The 21680-nt window shown below is 48.4% G+C and overlaps 1 protein-coding gene across 11 annotated transcripts in view; it reads right to left on the bottom strand.

Moving 5' to 3' along the window:
* The window catches only part of Bcor (BCL6 corepressor), a 118018-nt gene that overhangs the window by 7029 nt on the left and 89309 nt on the right, over positions 1 to 21680 (bottom strand). For 5 of the 11 annotated variants that reach the window (XM_055599570.1, XM_055599569.1, XM_055599573.1 and 2 more), the window contains exons 3-12: positions 20320 to 20398; positions 16565 to 19405; positions 15857 to 15910; positions 15183 to 15369; positions 8876 to 9136; positions 8162 to 8506; positions 7241 to 7566; positions 6704 to 6958; positions 1634 to 1800; positions 218 to 363 (exon numbers count right to left, since the gene is read on the bottom strand). In XM_055599570.1, the coding sequence (XP_055455545.1) occupies positions 218 to 363; positions 1634 to 1800; positions 6704 to 6958; positions 7241 to 7566; positions 8162 to 8506; positions 8876 to 9136; positions 15183 to 15369; positions 15857 to 15910; positions 16565 to 19405; positions 20320 to 20398 (4661 nt within the window). The remainder of the gene's footprint in view (positions 1 to 217; positions 364 to 1633; positions 1801 to 6703; positions 6959 to 7240; positions 7567 to 8161; positions 8507 to 8875; positions 9137 to 15182; positions 15370 to 15856; positions 15911 to 16564; positions 19406 to 20319; positions 20399 to 21680) is intronic. The other 6 variants (XM_055599577.1, XM_055599578.1, XM_055599579.1 and 3 more) reach the window with 4 other exon arrangements.

The raw sequence follows: 21680 nt of genomic DNA, 5'->3' as shown, positions 1-21680 counted from the left end.
GGTGAGGGTCCAGGGCCTCACACATGCTAGGCAAGTGCTCATAAACCAAAGCCACCCCCACCCCAGGCACAATTTATGACCCCAACCCCACCCCACAGGCCTCACAATCCTCTCCCTTGCCTTTCTCCAAGTATCTAGAGGACTACAGGTGACTGGGCTTTTTTTTTTTTTTTTTTTTTTTTTTTTGAGTACGATCATTCATTGAGTTACATCATACCTGTTAAAAACTTCTCCATAAGTTCACTGTGGGTCATCTTCATGATGGTTCTACCTGAGTATGTGGCCAAAGTAGGGTCAGCACCATAGGAAAGAAGCAGTCGGACAATTTCTAAGTGGTCATTCTCCACAGCATCATGCAGAGGCCTGGGAAGAGACATATTGGCTTTAAGGTTGAATGCTTGCTCACACACGTGCATGCATATGTGCACGTGTGAGCGCACACACACACACACGTTTTACATACACATGCAGTCAAGGAAAATGGAATCTAGGCACACCGCCTACACTAGGCATCCTTGGGTGCAGGATCACTATCATTGTACGGTGAGGGAAACTAAGGCACAGTGACCAGCTCAGAGTCAAACAAACAGCTACTGTTATGGACAACCTAACCCTCTAAAGACACGGGGAAGGGATCATTGCAGGGTCAGTTCTCAAACACATACCTATTTTGTCTTTAGGCCTAAGGAAGAGCTTAAAGTCTATGGTGAAAATGTCTTCAATGATATGAGGTAGGGACAGAGGATGTCCTCCCCACTTAAGAATCCTACCACTGCAAAAGCCACTACAACAAGCAATTAATTACATTTTTTTTTCAAAGTCAAACAAAACACCGGCCATCTCTGCTATTAGCCGAAATTGTGAAGAGAAGCATCTCCCACGTCCTGCTTTAACACTGTTTTCTCCAGCACCATGTGCCTGGAAGCCAAGGGCTTGATAGTGATATATTCACAGGACAGGACATACTACCCACCCCCAGGCCCCTGACTCAATGCTATTAGGAAAGCATGACACTCAGGAGGCAGAGGCAGGCAGATCTCTGTGAGTGCAAGGCCAGCCTAGTCTATAGAGTGAGTTACAAAATAGCCAGGATACATAGAAAGACCCTCTCTCTCTCAAAAGGGGGGGGGCAAGAAAGAAGACAGTGTAAAAGATCCGTAAGTTACTCGTTTAGCTATATATGATGAGGGAAACCCTTGTGCCCTGTCTCCCAGCAAGATGCTTGTGCTGACTCAGGACAAGGTGAACACCAGGGCCTGGATGTGGGTGGTGACTAAGGAACCAGGAAAGGGAGGGACAGATGGTTTTCAGTCTGTGCCCAGGGGTGTCTCAGCTCGTAGATACTTTCAACAGTGATTTCCCAGATGGCAATGAACAGCTCAGGGTTTGAAAAAGCAGCAACCCCCTGACTCTTCGCGAGGACCAGAGCATCCTTGGAGGCTTTGGTCTGGGGGAGAACTGCAGAACTGGCCAAGACTGGGAGGTTTTTGCCTCCACCTGCCAGGAAAATCTGTTCAGCCCGATGCTAGCCTGGAACCGGTGCAGGTGCAATTAGCTTTTCACCTCTCTCCCTGAGAGCTAGCCTGTTCCTCCAGAGGATGAAGATACGAGGAGAAGACAACACACCACTCACCTGGTTCCATCTTGGGCACTGCAGTTGACATCAGCGCCATATTCAAGGAGGTGGCGAACAATGTTGAGCCATCCCCTGGCACAAGCTTCATGGAGAGCACAGTAACCAGCGTTGTCACGGTGATTCACATCGCAGATTTTGTTCTCCAGGCAATATAAGACTACTTCCTGTGGGGGAAGGGGGGCAGGAAAAACCATCCATCCGATCACCACACAGACACCAGATAAGGAGCACTTCTTTGTAGTTCTAAGACTACACACTGGGGCCTGAGAAGCCACCGTGGTTTCGGGTCGTGCCTGGATGTTTACTGAAGGCCCACAACAGTGTGAAGGGCTCGGTGTGGCCCAGGGCTGTAGAGCCCCAGTCAAATGGTGTTTTACCACCTCCCAAGCCTCCAAAGGCTGTTTGTGGGGACACAAGCAATGTACCCCAAAGCACTCGGCTCAGGGCCGAGGGAGCAAGCAGACACCTCAAAAGAGCTCCTTCAAAGCCAGCCACGATGGTTCACACCTGTAATTCCCAACACTCATGAAGTTGAGGCCAGTGAAGTAACATGAGTCTAAGGCTAGCCTAGTATATAGAGGGAGACCACATCTCAACAAAACAATTCCAAGGGCGCATTTATCTTTACAATGACATCAGTGTTCCACAGGGGTTATCACAGATAGTAAACAACCAAGTTTAGGTAAAAGTAGGGATGCTCAGAATAGAGCAAAATGGAAAAGCTTCACAACATTCTGGGAACCAGAGCGGGTCAGGAAGATTACAGCCCTGTGTAGCGGCTGTGGGCAGCCAGGCCTCTGAGGCACCACCAAGGAGTGACATGAAGACAAATGGGGTGGTATACATCTAATCCCAGCACTCACTGAGGCAGGAGGATGACTTCAAATTTGAGGCCCACCTTGATGGCAAAAGCAAACAAGCCAACAACCCAAACCATCAGACAGGTGGGAAAAAGAGACATAAAGATGGCTGGCAGACCAGTAGGTAATTTAATGGGATAGCCTTTGCCTGGCCGGAAACGTTCTGAGCTTCATCCATTCATACCACCAAGGACACCAAGGCCGCAAATAACCCGTCACTTTTCCTCACTTTTCACTCTACTCAAGACAGAATCAATGAAATACACTTTTATTTACTTAAGCCAATGACAGGAATCGGATAGATCACATACTACAACAAAACAGAACAAGTACACTCCTCCCCCTCTGCAGGAGGCAGCTGATGTCAATAGTTTGCATCTGAATCACTATTATTAATCTCACTTCTTTAGCATGGTAAAATATTAATATGAGCCACTCCCAGTAAGCACAGCAGTAATTTATTCAATGTCTTATTACCACGATTAAGCAAGGTTTCCAACACATTGAACAGTATCTGTCACCAGGAAACAGGTTACGCTATCTTTCTCCAAGTCGTGCCAAGCAGTTCATTACGAACTTCTAAAAGTGAGGGTAAATAGTGTAGGGATAGCCTATCCGTGAAAGGGAAACCTCACTGGTAACACTGGGCCCCCCTTCGTGACACTGGGAGGGGCTCCCCTGTTAGATGTAAAATAGGGTTCCATCTGGCCACTCTGTTGACAAGAGATGGGTTGTGAAAACTCCCTTCTGCCCTTTCTAGGACAGTTCAGTCAAAGGTAAAGGCTTGCTTGGGTGCTAACTAGAAAGTTCCAGATGTCTCCTGTGAGCCTAAAGCTGCACGGCGGTAAATCTGACCATCTGTGCCCTGCTGCTTCAGGTCGCTGCCGCAGCTCTCTGCTAAAACAAGGGATGGAAGAGAGAAAGGCATGCTTGGCAAGGCATTTCTTCCTTCAGGCCCTAACCTGCCAGAAAGCCCACAAGGCTCTGAGCTCTCAGGCCACCTGCCCTGAGCCCTGGTATCCAGGATACCGCATGAAGCCACTGCTCTTTTAACAGGCCTTCACTAGCCAGACTCGAGTGGACGGCTACAATCTAATGAGTTGTGTGCCCCAGCCAGGAAGAGACTGTGTCATGTGACTCTGGGATCGGCCCTGAGCACCACCGACTGCTGTGCAAAGATCAATTTATGTGGATCCCGGCGGTCTGCCTGGTGTCCTCTCAACCCGGGGTTTATTTGTTCTGACAATTATGGCCCTCACCTGGAAACCTTCATCGCTATAAGGCTGATTTGAGGGAACCTAGAAATGAAAGAAGTCAAAGCAGAAGGCTAAATCAATTCTCCCTTTTCCTGGAGGATGGCAGGGAAGGCAGCAGTGACCACACACCAGGTGAGGCATTGGCCATGACCTATCCCTCACTCACTCGGCTGGGGTCACTAGGCCTGAGATCCGCTCGTTTGGCGTGTGTCCCACACCACTCTCCACAGCCTAGGGGACCCCAGGAAGGAAAGTGGGAGTGTTCTCCTCCAACACTTGGAGTGACTGCGGTCCAGAGGGTTTAAGGTTCTCAACCAAGGTGAACTATGAGACTCTTCACTCAAGCCCTTTAGCACCAGGTCTAGCTGGGAAGACTCAAAAGGCCCAATGGCTGTTCTGGCTGAAGGGCTTTGATCCAGGTGTGACCAGCAGTCACCCCTCTTAACTCTCTGCCGGGGTCAAGCAAGTGGATGCCACCCTCTTAGGTGGGAGCCTTTTTTTACAGATGCCAACTGTGGTCCCCAACAGAAAGAAGGGTGAAGATGTGTGCCTGCCCGACTATTTCTCTGCATCGGAAATGGGTGTGTTCGAAGGAAAGCCCACCCTTTCCTAAACAAAAAAAATCAAACTGTTTTTTTTGTTGTTGTTGTTGGACAATTCTGTTAAGAGGCCATAAGCCGAATGCCATTAACCATAAAATGCTAACCATAAAGACCATAAACCCGACATTGTTAATTAATTAAATGCCTCATTAACTTTTTTTTAAACATGATTTATTTAATTCATAGAAAATGTAACCATCAACACTAAATGCACAAGCATGTGGTTGCATGCTGGCTTTTTAGCTGGAGAAATAGAAGCTTCCTCAGTAGGAGACAAGCAACCTAAGTGAGCCCAGCCCAGCTAAGACAAAGCTGAAGATGGGGTGCTGTAAACCCCTGCACTCACAATTAGCTGGAACAGAATGAGGGTGACAGGGATAGCCTTTTTATTGCACAGGAGGTATCTTTGGCCAAAAGAAAACAAGAGTGGCAAAGCTCACTCCTGGAAAAGTCACCCGTAGCTGTGTGTTCAAACAGTTCCTTACAAAACCAGGAAATTGTCCTTCAGTTAGAAAGTTTCAAATTGCCACACCGGATTAGCCCATCATCTAACATCTTAAATTCTGCCAAAAGAGATCCAGGAAAGTGGGATTCTGAGTGAGATATTTTAACATTAATAGCTAAAACATTGGGTAACGAAATTTACATATTGAAAATTACATCCGCCTGTATGTTGGAGAAGTCCAATACCAATTACCAAAGGCACAATGCCTTAAAAACAAAACAAAAAAAAGTTCCATACAGTAGGCTCCAGACCTACTGGCTGTACAAAAACTGTTTCTTACAGAAACCACCAGGGTCTCTTGAGCCTTGCCATCTCTCTTTGCAAAGGAGTAAGACCTTTGGAAACGATCAAAGAGATCAAAGGCTAGGGTACAAGCCTTGCTTCTTTACAAGCAAAGAAGCCTGATGCCCTTGAGAGAACCTTCCTTCCTTCCCTCGATGTCTTCCCTGGTGAGCTTGCCTGGAGCCCAGGTGCAGCATTGGCAGAGCCCCTTGGAAGGAAATCGATGCTGAGCACACCCTGTCCTAGGCGGTGATGCTCTCAGCTTGTGGGCAAACACAACCAGAGGCCACTTGCACTTAATCCACAGTAACTGAGCTAATTATCAGCCTCTCCATCTAGTTCTTTCTGAGATGCTCTAGAGATCTAAAAAAGAGATGTGTTGGTGTAAACAGTGGCATACACAAACAGAAACACGAGCCAGCGCACCCAAGAACTCTCGTTGCCTCAAGTTCCCACCCACAAAGCCACAATTCCCAGGCTGGGATCTGGGTTGACACTGGGCTGGGTAGACCCCACCAGGATGCACAATGGTATCTGAATGAAGATAAGGATGCCAGAGTTCTGGCGAAATCCTGTTAGCTCTATCCTGCTGTGGGCCAGTGTGGATGCTGCCACCTCTTTCCCGCACACCTCCACACTCAGCTTGCTGAGCTGCGTTTTATTTTCACCGTCCAACTCCCAGGGGGCTGATGTCAGCATTAAAAAAAAAAAAAAAAAAAGCCTTTGCCCTGTGGACTATTGCATCACAATTTCAACTGGCAAGTGTATGTGGGGTGCACACAGGGGCAGAAGGAGCTTAGTTAGCTCCAGGAGGTTCTGAACTGTAGAAAGGGTATTCCTGTGGGCAAAGAGTCTGACGGGAGCTGGGGAAGGTGATGAGATAGCTCTGGGCTTTGTGGGCACTGTTCAGGGTCCGTATCTTTCCAAGTTCTTCAGTCCCTCTGTAACTTTCCTTAACTGAAAGTGCAGATAACAGCAGTTACCAGCCCAAAGACGACGAAAGGGTAAAAACGAGATAGTGCGGGATCATAGTTAGGGTGACACTGAGGGCACAGGTACAGCTGGCAGCAGTAAGTTTGGGGCAGAGCCCCCTCCAGGCTATTGTCCCCCCTCTCAGATACCATTCCAGTCAGTGCTGCCTTCTCCACCTCAGTCAACTCTCCCCACAGTCACTTCCTACCCCTAAGACCACCTTTCTGCCAGCAACAGCATAAGCCACCCTAAATAGAACTAATTAAATTCCCCCCAGTAGCCAAGTCCTGGGTTATGGCAGACTTTCTATCAGAGATAAGTGAGCAAGCCTGGCCTGGGCAGCCTACCTGCCTGAACAGAAACGGAACATGTGAGGACTTTCTCTCTCTCTCTCTCTTTCTCTCTCTCTCTCCCCTGACAGACCCAGCCATCAAAGAAAGAGACAGCAGCCAGCGAGGCTATTCCAAACATCCTCCTGGGCCTTAGAACAGCTCCTGAAGTAGAGCGGGGTCAGCTCTGCTCTCCAAGTCCCTCCCCAAAGCAGCAGCAGCTGGCTGCTTAAGATCGAGAGAGGGCACAAAGACACTCACCTCATAGCCTAGCCGGGCAGCCCGCTGCAGGAGGGTCTCACCAGCATTCTTATTGACAATAAGTCTCCGAGCTTCCGGTGGCATGGGGCGAGACTGGGTGGTCTCCTGAGGGGAACTTGAGCGTGGCAGTTGTGTGGCCTGCGAAGCCGGAAGCAATTGTTGCAAACGGTCAAGGGGCTTTGGCTCCTGCCTGGCTGGTGAGAGATCGTAGTCTGCACTGGGCTCGGGTCGTTTTCTGAATCTCCGCACAGTCATCTGTCAGAAGAGAGAGCAGTGAGACTGTGACCCTTCTTCTAACACACCCACTGCTTCTCTCTTTCCTCTACCTGGAGCAGCAGGCCCACAGAGAAAGACACTTTTGTTGGGGGTGGGCTGTCAAAGGAGGGTTAGGGAAGATGGGGTTTCACTATTTCGAGTTTGAAACTTCACGGCCATGCAGAACACATGCTCCTCCAGGGCAGGAGTGATAAACAGGAAAATGGAAGCTTAGCCCAGGAGAAACAGGCATGGGGCGGGGGAGCGTGGCAGAAGAGGTACCTTGCTGTCAGTGCTCTCCAAGTAGTAGTCTCCTGTTATCGGCAAGCCCCTCCTGGACTCCTGAGGTATTAAGTGCTTGGTTTTGCACAGTCTCTTCCCGGATGGTTTCTCACTGTTGTCGGGGTATTTTTGCAGCGGGGAGGCAGCCCGACAATCCTCCTCTTCGTCTGCGCACAGCACATCTGTCTTCTGGCTTTCTTTAATTTTCTGCTGTTTGGCAGGCAGCCTCGAGGCTGGCGTGCAGCTTGGCTGAGTCTGCTTTTTGCCACTTGCATTGGTGGATGAAACGCTCTTCATGGGCGGAGAGACGGAGAACACAGGCAAGCCTAAAGACGGAGGGGGGTGGGGGCGGGTGGGGGAGGGGGAGAAGAAGCAGGCGTTACACAGTTGTAGCCGATGCAGAGAGAAAAGCCCATTGTTAGCACTGATCACTGGAGCGGCTTCAGTTTTTAAAGATATACCAATTATGTTTTCAGAGCATTAATATTTTAATTATCCCACATTCAAATGGCAAATAAGTTAACCCTCAAAATGCCAAGTGGCAAGTTTCGTCAAGGAGCCAGGATAAGAAGACAGAAACTGGCTCTTCCTGGTCTCCCCAGTCCACTGGGCTCAGGCGCTCAGAATCCAGATAACTTGAGGCAGCTTGAGCCTGGAAGGACCACGTTGGCAAGGTTTGTGGGGCCACCCAGCCTTCCCTTCCTGCCAGCCATATACTTGGAAAGCAGGAAGGAAGCAGAGAGAATACAGGGAATGGGGTGTGCATGGACGTCACAAGAATGCATCACTTGGCACAAAACCTAACCAGGTGACACAGATGTCCTGAGTCCCCCTGCCCCCCAAAGGCCCTTTCCCATGGAATGAACGCATGACCCATCCTCTAGAGGCAGAGTGGGTTGTCAGGAGGTGGTCTCCGCATACCTTGTTCATTGTCAGTGGTTTTGAGGGACTCTTCAGACCAGCCTCTGTTGCCTTTGGCCTCTGCCTTTTTCCTGCCAGGCTTCTCTTCAGTGATGTTATTCCCCTGGGAGGTGACCTCAGGCTGAGCGGCCTGGGTCACTTCCTTCCTGCTTTGCCGGCCAGGCTTGCTCTCGGCTGCCGACACCTGCTGCTCCCACCGTTCTCTAAGGTGCAGCAAGTGGCGTTGCTTTTTAGGATGGAGCCCTGTTAATTCAATGCACACCTTCAGGTTGGTCAGCTCACTATAATGTGGGTCTTCTAAGTGGTTAGAGGAACTGTTTGTCATTTCCCTCTCAGGCCAGTCATCTAATGGAGAAATAACTACAAATTAATCAAAAAGCCCCATGGGGAGGGAACAAACTGTCTTACATAGCACCAGTGGGGTGGGGGAGGGGAAGGGTGTGGCCACTGTCTCTGCTTCAGGCAGGTCACCTATTTTTCTTTGGCCGCCTCTGGGTTTGGAGGGAGGGGAGGTGGGTGCCGCCTCCCCAGGGCTTCAGGGCATTGTGGGAATGGCAAGGCTGCACCAAACCCCTGCTCTCTGTCTATGGGAGGGAGGGGGAACTGGTGCTGCAAAAACCCCACTGTGTCCCCCACAATCCAGACCTCAAGTGTGCCCTCTGTGGCTGCATGCACAGGCCTCCCAAGCAGGCAGTGGAAGCTGGCCGGGCTCACCTTTGGAGATTCGTCTCCGCTTTGCTTTCAGAGGGTCCTCTGGCAGCTCTTCCACGGTGGTCTCAGTGTGGGTGTGGTCACCTGACACTTTGCGTTTCCTGTCTAGCCGGAGGGTGGGACTGTGTGGCCCGGTGTCCATTACTGCCTGGTCAGTGGGTGGCTCACTCACAGGCGGCCTCTCCAAGAAATACTTTTCCACAGGAACATTTTTGTCCTCTGGGGCTGCAAAGAGATCGTGTTTGTTTCCAGTACTATACTCGCCTGCAGTGGGAGAGAGACAAGAATACAGAAATGAAGGTCCAGATCCTTAGACAGAGGAAGGATAGGGGAAATAGATGCTGTGATCAAGGTGACCAAACACCTGACAAGTCCTGGAAGACAGGGATCCTCACCCATTAGATGCATGGAAGCAGGAAAAACAGAACTTTCCAGAGAAGGGGCATGGCAGAACGAGTCAGCAAGTGCAGCAAGGTAGGTATCTTATCTTTCTAACCTTCCTGGAGTGGAGCCAGGGGGAACCCAGAAAGCACTGAGGTACCCACGCCCTCAACCCAGTCTGGTTAAACTAAAAATCTCTGGGGAAGCATTTGTTCAAGTCATTATTTTGAAATACAGAGGGGCAGAGGGTTGTAGTAATGGAATAAATATCCCTGAAATGTCATTTATCCAAGGAGCAACAACATCTATGTTTATTTGAATAGACAGACAGAAGGTGAAAAATGAGGACTGCAAATGGGAGTGTTGAAAGAAGTCTAGGACCTTAATAGGTAAGAGGGGTTAAGACCCCTGCAGAACCAAGGGAGGGGGTTGCAAAAGGCAAGGATGTCTCAGTAGATCTGCAATTTCAGAGACAACCTTCAAGGGTTCAATCTGATGGCTGTCCACAGAAATCCCCACTAAATCAGGGAGCTGATCCCATTCATTGTCCAAAATAGGGGATCCCCACAGGGACTCAGGTCATCCAACCCTCCCTCATACAAACATCGATAGAGAGCCCCCCCTCACCGTGTCTTTTGTAGCCAGACAAGCATTAAAAACAAACAAACAAAACAAACAAACAAAACAAAAACAAACAAAAAACCTGCTGGCTTTATTTCCCCACGGCCACTTTTGTTCTCTGTATATTCATGGGGACAGGAGGGCCAGTAGGCACCTACCTTTTCTCTGAATCACCACAGCCCAGCATCACTTCCTATTGCTGTTCTAGCCAAGAAGTGACCCATAAATTGCTCTGGTATAGCAGCCTAATACACAACAAAATATCAACACTATGGGAACCAGTGAGATGGCTTAGCAGATAAAGCAGATGTTATCAGCTCTGAGGAACTGAGTTCCGTCCCTGGGACCCACATGAACTGTCCTCTGATATTCACATGTGTGTTCATACACACACAAAAAAATCCCACAAGCAAACAAACAAACACCTACTATGTAAGGACCACCATAAGATTCCGTGCTGGCTAATGGACCACTAAAATGATCCTACATGTTCCTGGGGGTGTGGGCTTTGGTAACACTGCAGGTGTTATTTTGTAGATGGAATAAGCATTTACTTCATTGGCTGAGCTCAATCCATTTCAAATTCCACCCCCTACTTCTGACCAGCTCTGCTCATGCCTCATCAACTTCTCTCAAGGGCAATCCAGCATTGTGTGGCTGTCAGCTGCGGGGTGACAGCACCTTAGGGAATGTGGGACTGGATCCAATCTGAGCTAAGGAATGTCCCCAACTGCTCTTCCTCCTCATTGTGGTACCTATAGACTGAACAGCCAGCAGCCAGGTCCCTTGGAGGCCAGCTTGGAGTTCTCTGTATATACCTAGCTCAAGGACATGGTCAAAGCAGGCCTTCCACAATGGCAATGTCCTGCCGTAAGGCTTTGCATCAGCCAGAGAAGACACGCAGGCTGCCACAGATCACTGCACTCATCCTGGCAGGGGTCTTGAACATAGCAGGCCTCAGGGTCTCACTTGTGCTAGCCACTCTGTGACCCTCTTAACTGCTCTGGCACTAACAGTACATGGCTTTACAACTTGGCCACTCTGGGCCATAAAGTGGGAACATTAAGACCAGCTGCCTCTCCTCTAGGGATAGGCTTCATCAACTCAGGCTCCTCAGGGCAAAGGGAAGGTCCGGGGAAACTACTTGTGCAGGATGCTAAGATTCTTAAGGCAGCTTGAATTTATCCCAGTAAATTTTATTCTTTTAAAATTCATTTATTTATTTTTTTTATTAACTACAGTTTATTCACTTTGTATCCCCGCTACAGACCCCTCCTTCATCCTCTCCCATGGCCCTCCCCAAGTCCACTGATAGTGGAGGTCCTCTTCCCCTTCCCTCTGACCCCAGCCTATCAGGTCTCATCAGGCCTGGCTGCATTGTCTTCCTCTGTGGACTGGTAAGGCTGCTCCCCTATCAGGGAGAGGATGGGGGAGAGGCCATCCACTGAGTTCCTAACAGAGTCAAGTAAATTTTAAAGTGTACTCCTTCACCTCGTCCCTTTGTAGGTGACATGAAAAGACAGTAACTGGTTAATGTCATAACTGTCTATGAGTCACTCACTATCAGACAGCATATGCCGTGTGGGGCCTTATCCAGATTGCACTGCCCCATCTTATCCCTTTCCAGCATCACATCCCCTCCTGCCAATCAATCTCTAAGACTCTCTCTACCCTGAGTGTTTTACATTCACTCCCTAGTCTTACAGCTGAACTCCAGGTCTCACAATGATCTGTACAACTAAGCCATCTTCCTTGGGGAGGTTTTCCACTGGAGTTTTCAGCCTCACTGTCAACTCCTAACAGTGACACGAAGCTTATCTCGATCATCTGAACTTTTGCCCAAGGTACCCTGGTAAAACCACCTGAAAGACTATTTCATGGGCAGGGATTAGCTGCTTCTGTTCCTCACACTACCGGAACATTGCTAAAAATCAAGAGTTTTTCTATCTCATTCTCTTCTGGAATTCTTCCATCTGGGCAAACCTACACAAAGGGTATAAGAAAGGTGTCCCTACCACCCCATTACCCTCTACTCATCATTGACAGAGAGGCCAGCAAGAACAGAAAGCATTGCTCACTAGCTCTTTCCCTCCCTACTATTCCTCATCCACCTGGCCACTGTATTCCTGAGCCTCAAGAGCTGTGAATCACTGGATGGCAAGGTTTACTATTCTGCTTTATCCTGAGGAAACTCCAGAGTACTGCCTATTCTCTCTCCCGCCCCAAATTATCATCCAGAACCCTCACTGAGGGATCTGGAGTTCACACTAGCCCACATACCATCAGTGGAGCCATTTTCCTCCTTCATTTTCCAAATCTTTATGAGTTAACCCTTCTTCCAAGCCTCTAAGGGTAACGATTCTCCTTTCCTTCAGGGAAGCCCCAGAGATCTGGACCAGGATGATGCCAGGAGCTAAGAGCATATCCCTACTGCGGTCGTCAGCCAGGGGAAGCTCTAGATGATTCCCATCTACAACTTGGATCTCCTCAGATGGGGCCAGTCCAACCACTACTTAACAAGATTACCCTTAGAGCAAAGGAGGTAGGCTAACCACCAGGCTCTACCACTGCTCATACTCTTGGCTCTTTGGTTACCCCATGGAGGCAGATGTGGGTGTAGCTGTGCTGTTCAGTATGACACTTGCTCCCTATAGCAAGGTCATATGACTTGCATCACATACATCCCATAATTCATCATGACTGAGCTGCCATACTATACCTCACAGAAGCATCACCATGGCAACATTTACAAAATCACCATGGCAACAAAGGAACTTCATCACTGTGGCAGCCATGCCCAGTAAGCCCTAAACAAGATGGGAGAAGTTTAAGACTTCTGAGGGTCATCCTAGATGTCAGTCCCCCTGTGCAGGTAGCTAGCCCCATTACCCACAGCACAACAGAGCTGGTGACTGATGCCAAGACATCTCTGCAGCTTATAAAACATGTGGGTACTGTCTTGGGGGAGAAATTCCCCAAGTGACAAGTTCCCACAAAGCCCCTTGACTCAAGCTTCCTCTTAGTAGGTTCCAGGTCTACCCCATCCAAGAGACTGGCAAGGGACTAAGTTGCTTATGTTGAGGAAAGACAGAGTTAATGCTTCCTTGTCCCTCCCCATCTCTAGAACATCACTGATAATCCCTACCCATGAACTGTCAGGTGTGGAGGAAAAGTGCCTCACTCATTCAATCAAATTCTACAATAATTTAACTCAGCCACCATATCAAAGGGGGGCAAATGAAAACCCTGGTCATGGCCCCTTCCAAGAAGACACAGCAAAACCATCTCAGAAGGGGAAGGGAGCAGAGACTGGAAGGACATCCCTACAATTGCAGCATCTAAGAGGATGAGGCAAGGAGGACCAAGGCCAGCCTGGGCTCTGTGGTTAAGACTCCACTTCTACCAAAACAAACAAACAAATAAACAAAGAAAACATGGGAATACATAGTTAAAACCTAGGACCCCCTATTCCAAATCCCTACCCTAGTTCCTATACGCAAATGGTTTGGCTCCTGCCCTGCCCCACCCCCTTTGGTACATCTATGAGATGTTAAGGGGTCCACCTATGAGGAGTACAGCCCAAGCCCATTTGAGCTGTGACAGACAAGATGGCTTAGTAATTTGAGATCTAAGAGTCCCTGTCTTCCCCACAATGAGAGCCAGTATAATGGTTCAAGTCAGCAGAAAAGTATGGGGATAGTGACATATTCCTTCTTGAAAAATAAGCCTCTTGCCTATCACCTACAGAGCCCTCCCTGTCTTGGTACCTCCAAATAGCCCACTTGAAGGGGGACCCCAAGCCACTCTAATTTCTTGTCTCTAGGGTCAGCAGGAAAAAAAAATGAGAAAGAGGTGGACCCTCCAGGCAGCTAGGTGGGCAGACTTTAGATATTTTTACCCAAGGGCAGTGGCTACTCTGGGCCATGCAAAACCTAAAGAAATGATCAAAAGGCTGGAAGCTGTTCAAGTCCCCACCTCTCAACCTCTTGTCACAGTGTCTCTCACCATCCACTGAGAATAAAGGGGACTCTCATTTGTGGGTAGCACCTCCCTTCTAGAAGCACCTTGCCTACTTCTCAGTTCTTAGAGGCCTTGCCAAGAGCTTCTGTTTCAGGGCAACTCACAAGGTGCTGGAGATGCAATTGCTTTGTGTCCACCATGAGCACCAGAGTGCAGGAAGGCTTTCTTTGCCTTCACCCAAGAGCAGCCCAGATCTATTGTTGCCCTGTACACATCCTGTGACAGGGAGTGTATGGATATATATTCATATGCACATCGAGTCCCTTGGGAAAGAGTGTCACTTGCTTGCCACAGAGACTACCTTTCCCTTTAGGACCAACTCAGAGCAATCCTTCTTGGTCTGACTGTTGCTGCAGTGTGGTCAGAGCATTTGCTGGACCTTAAGGATGAACTGGGGGTACTGGAAGAAAGATGGCACTCTAGATAACCAAAACACATGTTCCTGAGCCAGAAATCTTCAGATGCCTCCAGGCACCATACAGTGAGCTACACCTTCGAGGGTAATGACACAAGGCTCTCAAAAACACTGAGACTGGCTTGTCTAGGAGGCTTCTGCAACTGATGTCTTCCAGGTTTACCCTGACGCTCTAATTCGTCTTCCCTAACAAGGTTTGAGGGCCAGAGCAGGCCTCACACCTTAGCCATTAAACACTTGAAGAAACCAAAGACCTTCACCAAGTGTTGTATTCACCCTCAGGATTCTTCAGAGTTCAGCCCATCAGGCCTGAAGCCTCCTCAGAAAGGCACTTTTTGCTCCAGAACATAAACCATCATGTGCCTGGTGGGCCTTTCACATAAGCCATACTTGGCTTCTAGTGCCAAGTCCCAATGGCAGCAAAGTCAACGAATACCTGTTGCCATCTTTCTGGTGCTCTGGCCAACCTTTATCCCATCTCAACAAATCCTAGATGAGAAAAACCCCAGTACATTTTACATTCCACTTTATAGACTGTCATGTGTGAGAGGGGCAAGGCTAAACAGCATCATTCTAGCTACTACAAAAAAGAACTGACCCTTACCAACCACTTCCTACACATTGTACTAGGCTGTCACCCACTTTGCACCTAGTGTTTCTTAAGAAGACCATGTCCTTGAAAAGAATCCCAGAGGCACCAAATTCCCAGCTGCAGCAAGCAGACATCTCGGCCCTTTTCTCGGGGCAATGCCCAACTGGACCTTGGGCCATCACTCAGAAATTACTCTTCCTCTTGCCATCCCAGGCCTTGGAAGCAGCAAGGCCCAGTTTTCAGGGACGTGGTACGACATGCCAGCTGCTCAGGTTACTTACATCTCTCACTGTCATTCTGGTCGGCAACGGCCTCTTCTAGGGTGACTGACTTTGGCTTTTTGTCTTGATTTCCCTTTAACCTCTCCCAGTCGGCTGGGGTGAATTTGCACACCTCGGAGTCTTTGGTTGCTGGGTGGCCACCTTCTTTTTCTTTCATCTCTAACTCTGAGAAACGCATCATTGCACGCTAGAAAGAGAACGGAGATGGGGGGAGAAAAAAAACAAAACACAACATCTTACCATAAAGGCTATTTTATGTGCCTTATATTATAAAGGAAAGTGTTTTCAAAGAAAAGCTTGCCCAAAGCCAACCACAATTTATGAGATACAACTCAGATATTTTAAAGTTTAGCAGATAAAATTTAAGAGTGTCTATGTGAATAGTCACACATTCTTTATCCATAAAGTCGTGTGTATATAGATATAGGCACAATGTGTATGTATAGCCATACATACACGATTGCATAGAGACATTTTCTTTGGAAGGTTATAAATAAAACAAAACAAAACTACAACGCAAAGAAAACAAAAGAAAAACACAACAGAAAAGAAACAAAATGCACAATGAATAAAGACGACCATGGCCCACAAACTTCCCTTTGTATATTTGGAAATGAAATTTAACTCAAAAAGGTTTATGGAAGATTCTAGTAATAAAAATTTGAAGAACTGACCTCACAGTAAGCAGCGGGTAGACATAAAATACTGTCCTCTTGTAATCCTTCCATCTATGTAATTAAAATGGGCACTCAATGGATCATTTAGATAACTTCATCCATTTTTATCAGCATAAACCAATTTTTTCTTAACATTGCAAAACAATTTGGCTTTATTCATCTTTTAATTAAAAGTAAAATATCTTAAGGAAATTCCTATACAACATCTATCATAATTCACCAGCAAATTAAATACATACTCTATCCCTTTAAGCGAATTCTCTCTCTTTTCTTTGGTGAAAAAAAAATTGCACGATTCCCACAGACATGCGACTGCTACACATCTCCACCGATTATCAAGTAAGGTATTCTAAGCAACGCTTCTAGATATATTTGTTATCTTACAGGCAGAGACATCAAAGCAATTGCTAGGTAAACGTCATGCAGTCTTTAGACATCCTTCATAATAATTACAACTTGTTATCAGCATTCCAGTAGAGTTCTCATATAATCTACAGAATAGCTTAAAGTATCAGACACATGAACCTCCTAAAAGCTACTACCGCCGTCCCCTTATTGAACACACTGCATACATTCCAATTACCGTAAGTGTCATTAACCAAATCTGCCTGGTGCTCTGTCCTACCACGTTCCCCCAAATCCCCTTTGTATATCACAAAACTGACAAAATGATCAAGTCAGTGAAATTTGGATGGGGGGGCTCACCTGCAAAGCCCGCTGCTCTCGGCTGAGCTGACTGGAATCCGCGTACAGTTCGGTAGTGACACACTTGAATCGGTCGCCCACATAACCTGCCGAGTTAGCAATTCTTTTTGCCAGCTTGGATGGCTTCGGCTTCAGAACTTTGCCATTGTTGGCTTCTGCCTCATCAGTTCCATCTTTGGTATAGGTGGGGGTCACATCCAGACTCGGAGGGGCACCGCCCACACAAAACGGTTTGGGATCCTCTTGGGTTTTACCAAAAGTCACAGCAGGGCCCTCGCTGCCCAGAGTTGTCTCCAAGAATGGAGTTGCTACTGGCACCCCCAGGTTCTCTTTGTTGGTTCCTGTTGCAACACTGTCCTTGCCTAAGCTGAACACTGGCTGGCCCGGGGCCTGCTTGAAAGTATAAGATTCATGGAAGTCACTGACGCGGCCCAGCTCCTCTCTGAGAGAGATGAACTCACGGTGTTGTTGGATCACAGGGTCAGCCGAGGGCTTGGTGGATTCTGTGTTCTGGCCTACATTCTCAGTTACAAGGCCTGGTTTGGATGCTCCAACATCAGCTTTAGCCTCTGCTTCTTCTCGGAGAAGATCTACATAGACCAGTTTGTCACTTTTGACCCCAGTTTTCCCTTGATTCCAGCTAGGGTTTGGTTTCAGGTTCTTGTCAGTGGGAACTTCTGGGTGTAGTTTGGTGCTGCTAGCTTCCAACATTTCAGAAAACCTACTGCGGAGGGCTGGGTCCTCATAACGAGCTCTCTCATGGGAGCGGGACCGTCTCTCCGTCTTCTCCTCTTTTGTGATCTCCATGGGCGTGTGTGGGATTAACATGGGATGGACCATGCCCAAGCCCAGGGCATCTTGGTAGGTCACAAACTCTGGCCTGCTTGTGTGCAGTCCATAGGGCAGGCCAGGCTTGGGCGCAAGGTGCCCAGGAAACAGACTGCCATTGGGTAATAAAACTGGGTGAGGATACACAGGTCCTTTGCCGTGTAAAGAGAGGGGACTTAGAGCGATGCCTTCTGGTGCTGGGTAAGGGAGGTAACTCCTAGGGTAGGGAATTGGTGGGGACCTGAATGCTTCATTTGGAGATAGAAATATTGAGCTTGGCGGGAGGCCATTCTCGCTCGCTTTGAAACTTGGTTCTGGGTTGGCTTTGGCTGCCTTGCTGCTGGTGCTGCCACTGTGCTTGGCAGGCGTGGTTGGGGGCTGGCCCACATGCTGGATGACTGATGGCGTGGTATCCACAGAACTCCTGCTGGTCTTGGTGCCATCTGCATTGGCGTTGGGGGCTGGTGATGCAGAGGCTGGGCGTCCGGAGCTGGACACTGACCCTGAAACATTAGTAATCACAGCGTCTGTGCCACCCATGCGGGGACATGAGGAACTCCGCTGTTGTGGGATTGCCCAGTCCAAAGCCTTGTTCTTCAGCGACATGCTTTTACCATTGTTCTCTTCATTAGGACTCGGCCCTGGCACCACCCAGGATGAGGGAGCTGTGCTGATGATTTCTGATCTATAGACAGCACAGCCATTTCCTGGAGGAGATAATGTTTCTTTTGGAATCTCGCTTCCGGAGAGCACTAATCCACTTGCAGCCCGACTGTGAACCAGGACTGTGGGAGCCATCTTTTTCATGTGGTCAGCTTTGGAAGCATCTACATCCACCACTTTAGAAGACAAGTCTAGTGGTTTATCTGTGACGTCTTTGGTAACGGTCTGTTTTTCCAGAAGAGGTGGTGAGCCCCCATCTTTTTTGTCTTGAACTGTTGACTTCCGGGTGTGCCCAGACATGGGTTGGGCACAATCACCCCCATCTGGAGCCTTGGGGTACTTGCCATTGGAAAGCCTGGCTGTGGGGAACTCGCTATTGACTGTCATGTATGGCTTCGTCAGGGTGACGGAGGGGGAGGTGGAGATCCTGGGATAGTGCTTGTGGAACTCGGAGTAGGTCTCTGCAGTGGGCTGGGCTGGAAGGTGGACACGGGGTGAGGGCCGAGGTGAAGGAGGCAACAAGAGAGCTGTGTCTCCTGGCAGGCCACTGTTGACCGCCTTAGCAGAGGGCACCCTGGGTTGTTTACTGTTCTGGATGTGGGGATAGGTGTGGGAATCAACCGGGTTCCCAGGGCTGACGCCCATCTTCCACGGGAGGCTTTTGTCTGAGCAGTGGACAAGAGGAGGGATGGCTGGAGAGGCTGAAGGTGTGGAGAGCCTCATGGGTGAAGACAGGGAGGAGGGGATGTGGGGGTTCACGTAGTGCGGGGGTGGCAGGTAGAGGAAGCGCTCCCCACTGGTGCAGACTGGAGAATACAGCGGCTGAGTCAAGCCGTAGGACTGCTGAGGTAGCAAGGCCTTGTACATGTTCAGTGAATACTTATTTGGCGAGTCAAGGAAAGGGTAGATGGCTGGAGTGGCCCCCTCCATGTAAGGGTTGACCCAGGGCAGCCGCAGGTAACTAGCACCGTTGATGTTGAGAGGGCTCTGTTTGTCACTGGCAGGCCTGTCCAAACCCAAGCTTTCTGCTGTGGCTACAGCACTTTTTTGTATTCCAGGCGGTGTTTTGTATATAGCACTGAAGCCATTTGGGGGTTTTCCAGAGACAGCAGAAGCCTCCACTGTCTCAGGAGTATTCGGCTTGAATTGCATCTCTGGATTTCTTTCTGAAGAAAAACCAAGGCCACCGAGAGAGCTAGTGGCAGCCTCCCGACCTTTTTCTGAGCCCAGTCCACACAAGCCAGAATAGACAATATTTCCAGGGACCCGGAGCCCTTCCCGGATGAGGCCTGTGCGGTCCATGCTCAGTGCTGCCAGGCCATCGATCCGATGGGCTCCACTGGTATCCACCTTTGTAAAAGAACAACACTTGTTACTTGGGACACCTGTCACACAGTAGCAGCCCTGGTCCAGAAGAAAGGTCACCCACCAGGTCACATGACATCACCCTTAATACCCCAACAGGAAAGGTTAAAAGACAGCTTGCTGTGCCCACTGTCCTCTTCCTCTTATATTCAAATCCCTCTACAGCTTCATTTTTCTTTCATTTCTCTTCAACTAGTAACCCACAAGCACTGAAAGATCCACCCAGACTAGAAGCCATTATTTGGCTCATCTGTGCAAACTCTACCTTTGCAGCCCATAGTCTTTGCTGTAGCACAGACAACAACAAATACAATATTCTCTGCACTATGGGGATTTAAGACTCATACGAACCCTTTAGTTTGGACTGAGGAGGGGGCATTCATTTTTCCTGGACACAGAAAGGTATCATTTAATAGGAGAAGAAACAAATTTTTCACGGGACAAAGAGTATGGGGAACTTCAGCTTATCTCATTTCTAAATCAGTAAAGGGGCCGGGGCCAAAGTGTGGTTGCATCTTTTTACTTCCTTTTCCTGGTGCCTGAAAGGACAGTCTAGTGTTTCATAGTTAACTGGCAACGCAAAGCCTCAGGAACTACTTAGAGACTGAGAAATTATCCAGCTTGGAGCATCAATGGGGCACATGGCTTAGGGATGCTCTATTCCCCACCAGTGACTAAGGAACAAGGACCTGTGAGGGCAGAGCATATTAAAAACAATACATAACCAAGTCCTGATGCTCCCTCCCCCTCACATTGTGCGCGCGCGCGCGCGCACACACACACACACACACACACACACACACACACACACACACAGCTCTAAGTGCATCCAAACTAATGCATAGTTGATTACAAATCACTGATAGCCATCCTATCAAAAGAAGCCATTCATCCCTTACCACGTTGTGATTCAAGGGATTCTCCTCCCTCAGTTCCAGCCTGGCTTTTGAAGCATCACCATCATTCACAGGAATTTTCCTATTAAAAAGGACACACCAATTTCACGAAAACATCTCTTGCTGAATCTATCTTTCATCTATCTCCCCGGACCAGACCAGTTTTCTACTAATCTCATTTATTTTTTTGAACCGTCTTAACCCTCCCTGCCATGACCTCTAGTGAAAGTTGCTCCCAAATGGTGATTCAATACCCTGGCAGAACAAAGCAAAGGCAGGCCTTTCATGTGTACGGACATGAATAACACATATGTCCCAGAGGTGGGCAAGCCAGAAATTAAGCACACTTCTCTCACGTGACCTTTCTCACAGAGGCCAAGTGCTGTCCCAGCTAACCCTTACAGGCTGTCCTAGATGGTAGAAATGAAATAAAATGACTAATGGACCAAGTGGGCTAGAAGTCTCCAGGCTAAACCCCTTCACCTACCCACATCTGCATTAACCCTGAGGGCTGGTTGTCAAAACTTTCTTTCCCCCAAACAAAGTTACGAACTATGTCCATGAGACTAGTTTCCATGGTGACAGTTATATCTGCAGCCTTTATCAAAATAATGTGGAGATGTGTATGGATATACAATAGTATCAGAGAAATGTCAGCTACTCCAGGAAGAGAGGAAGCTGCACATCTGTGCCAGGCTGCTGTTGGCTGTCCTGGGACTTGTTATCAGAGAGCATTGATAAAGAAAGTGCTCTATGCCAACTTCCAAATCCCCAGGATAACATCACTGACAAGCAGCAGGGAAGGCTTCACCGTTAACCCAAAGCTGTTTCAATCATCCACTGTTCAGTTGTCTCTGGCCAGTCCAAAATTACTGATTAGAAAGTCTAACTGTGCTGCCCAGTGATCAGAATCTGGGCCAATAGCCACATGGCATGGCAGCAGAGGGCAACCTGAAACCTTGGGTTGTACCCAAGGAAAGGGTAGCCATCTCTTCATTTATTACTAAGCAAACTATTTGTTTTAAAAGCACATTGAATGCCAATCCACCTGGGCCCACACTCCTGACATTTAGAGTTAAAGCAGAATATAGACGGGGATTAATTCTCCTTCATAAATATGAAATAATAAATTAAGGATGAAAGTGCACTGAAAGGCCGCTTTAGGGGCTAATCTTTTAAAGGGCGGCAATGCTTCGCTGAGCCAGGCTGCCTGTTAAAACTGTAAATCAAGGGCCACCAGTTAGAAGATCTCCCTTGTCTAGACCTTTTGGGGCCCTCTCTGCCTGTGAGAAGGTGAGGGGGGGCTTGGGCATGCATGGGCTGTGCTCAGAAGTGTGGGGGAGGGGACCAGTTCTCCCTCACCA

This window comes from Psammomys obesus, unplaced genomic scaffold, assembly GCF_907164565.1.
Source record: "Psammomys obesus unplaced genomic scaffold, mPsaObe1.curated_primary_1811, whole genome shotgun sequence".
Taxonomy (NCBI): Eukaryota; Metazoa; Chordata; class Mammalia; order Rodentia; family Muridae; genus Psammomys; species Psammomys obesus.
Note: the sequence above shows the minus strand (reverse complement) of the source record. Positions and strands in the feature narration are given on the sequence as shown.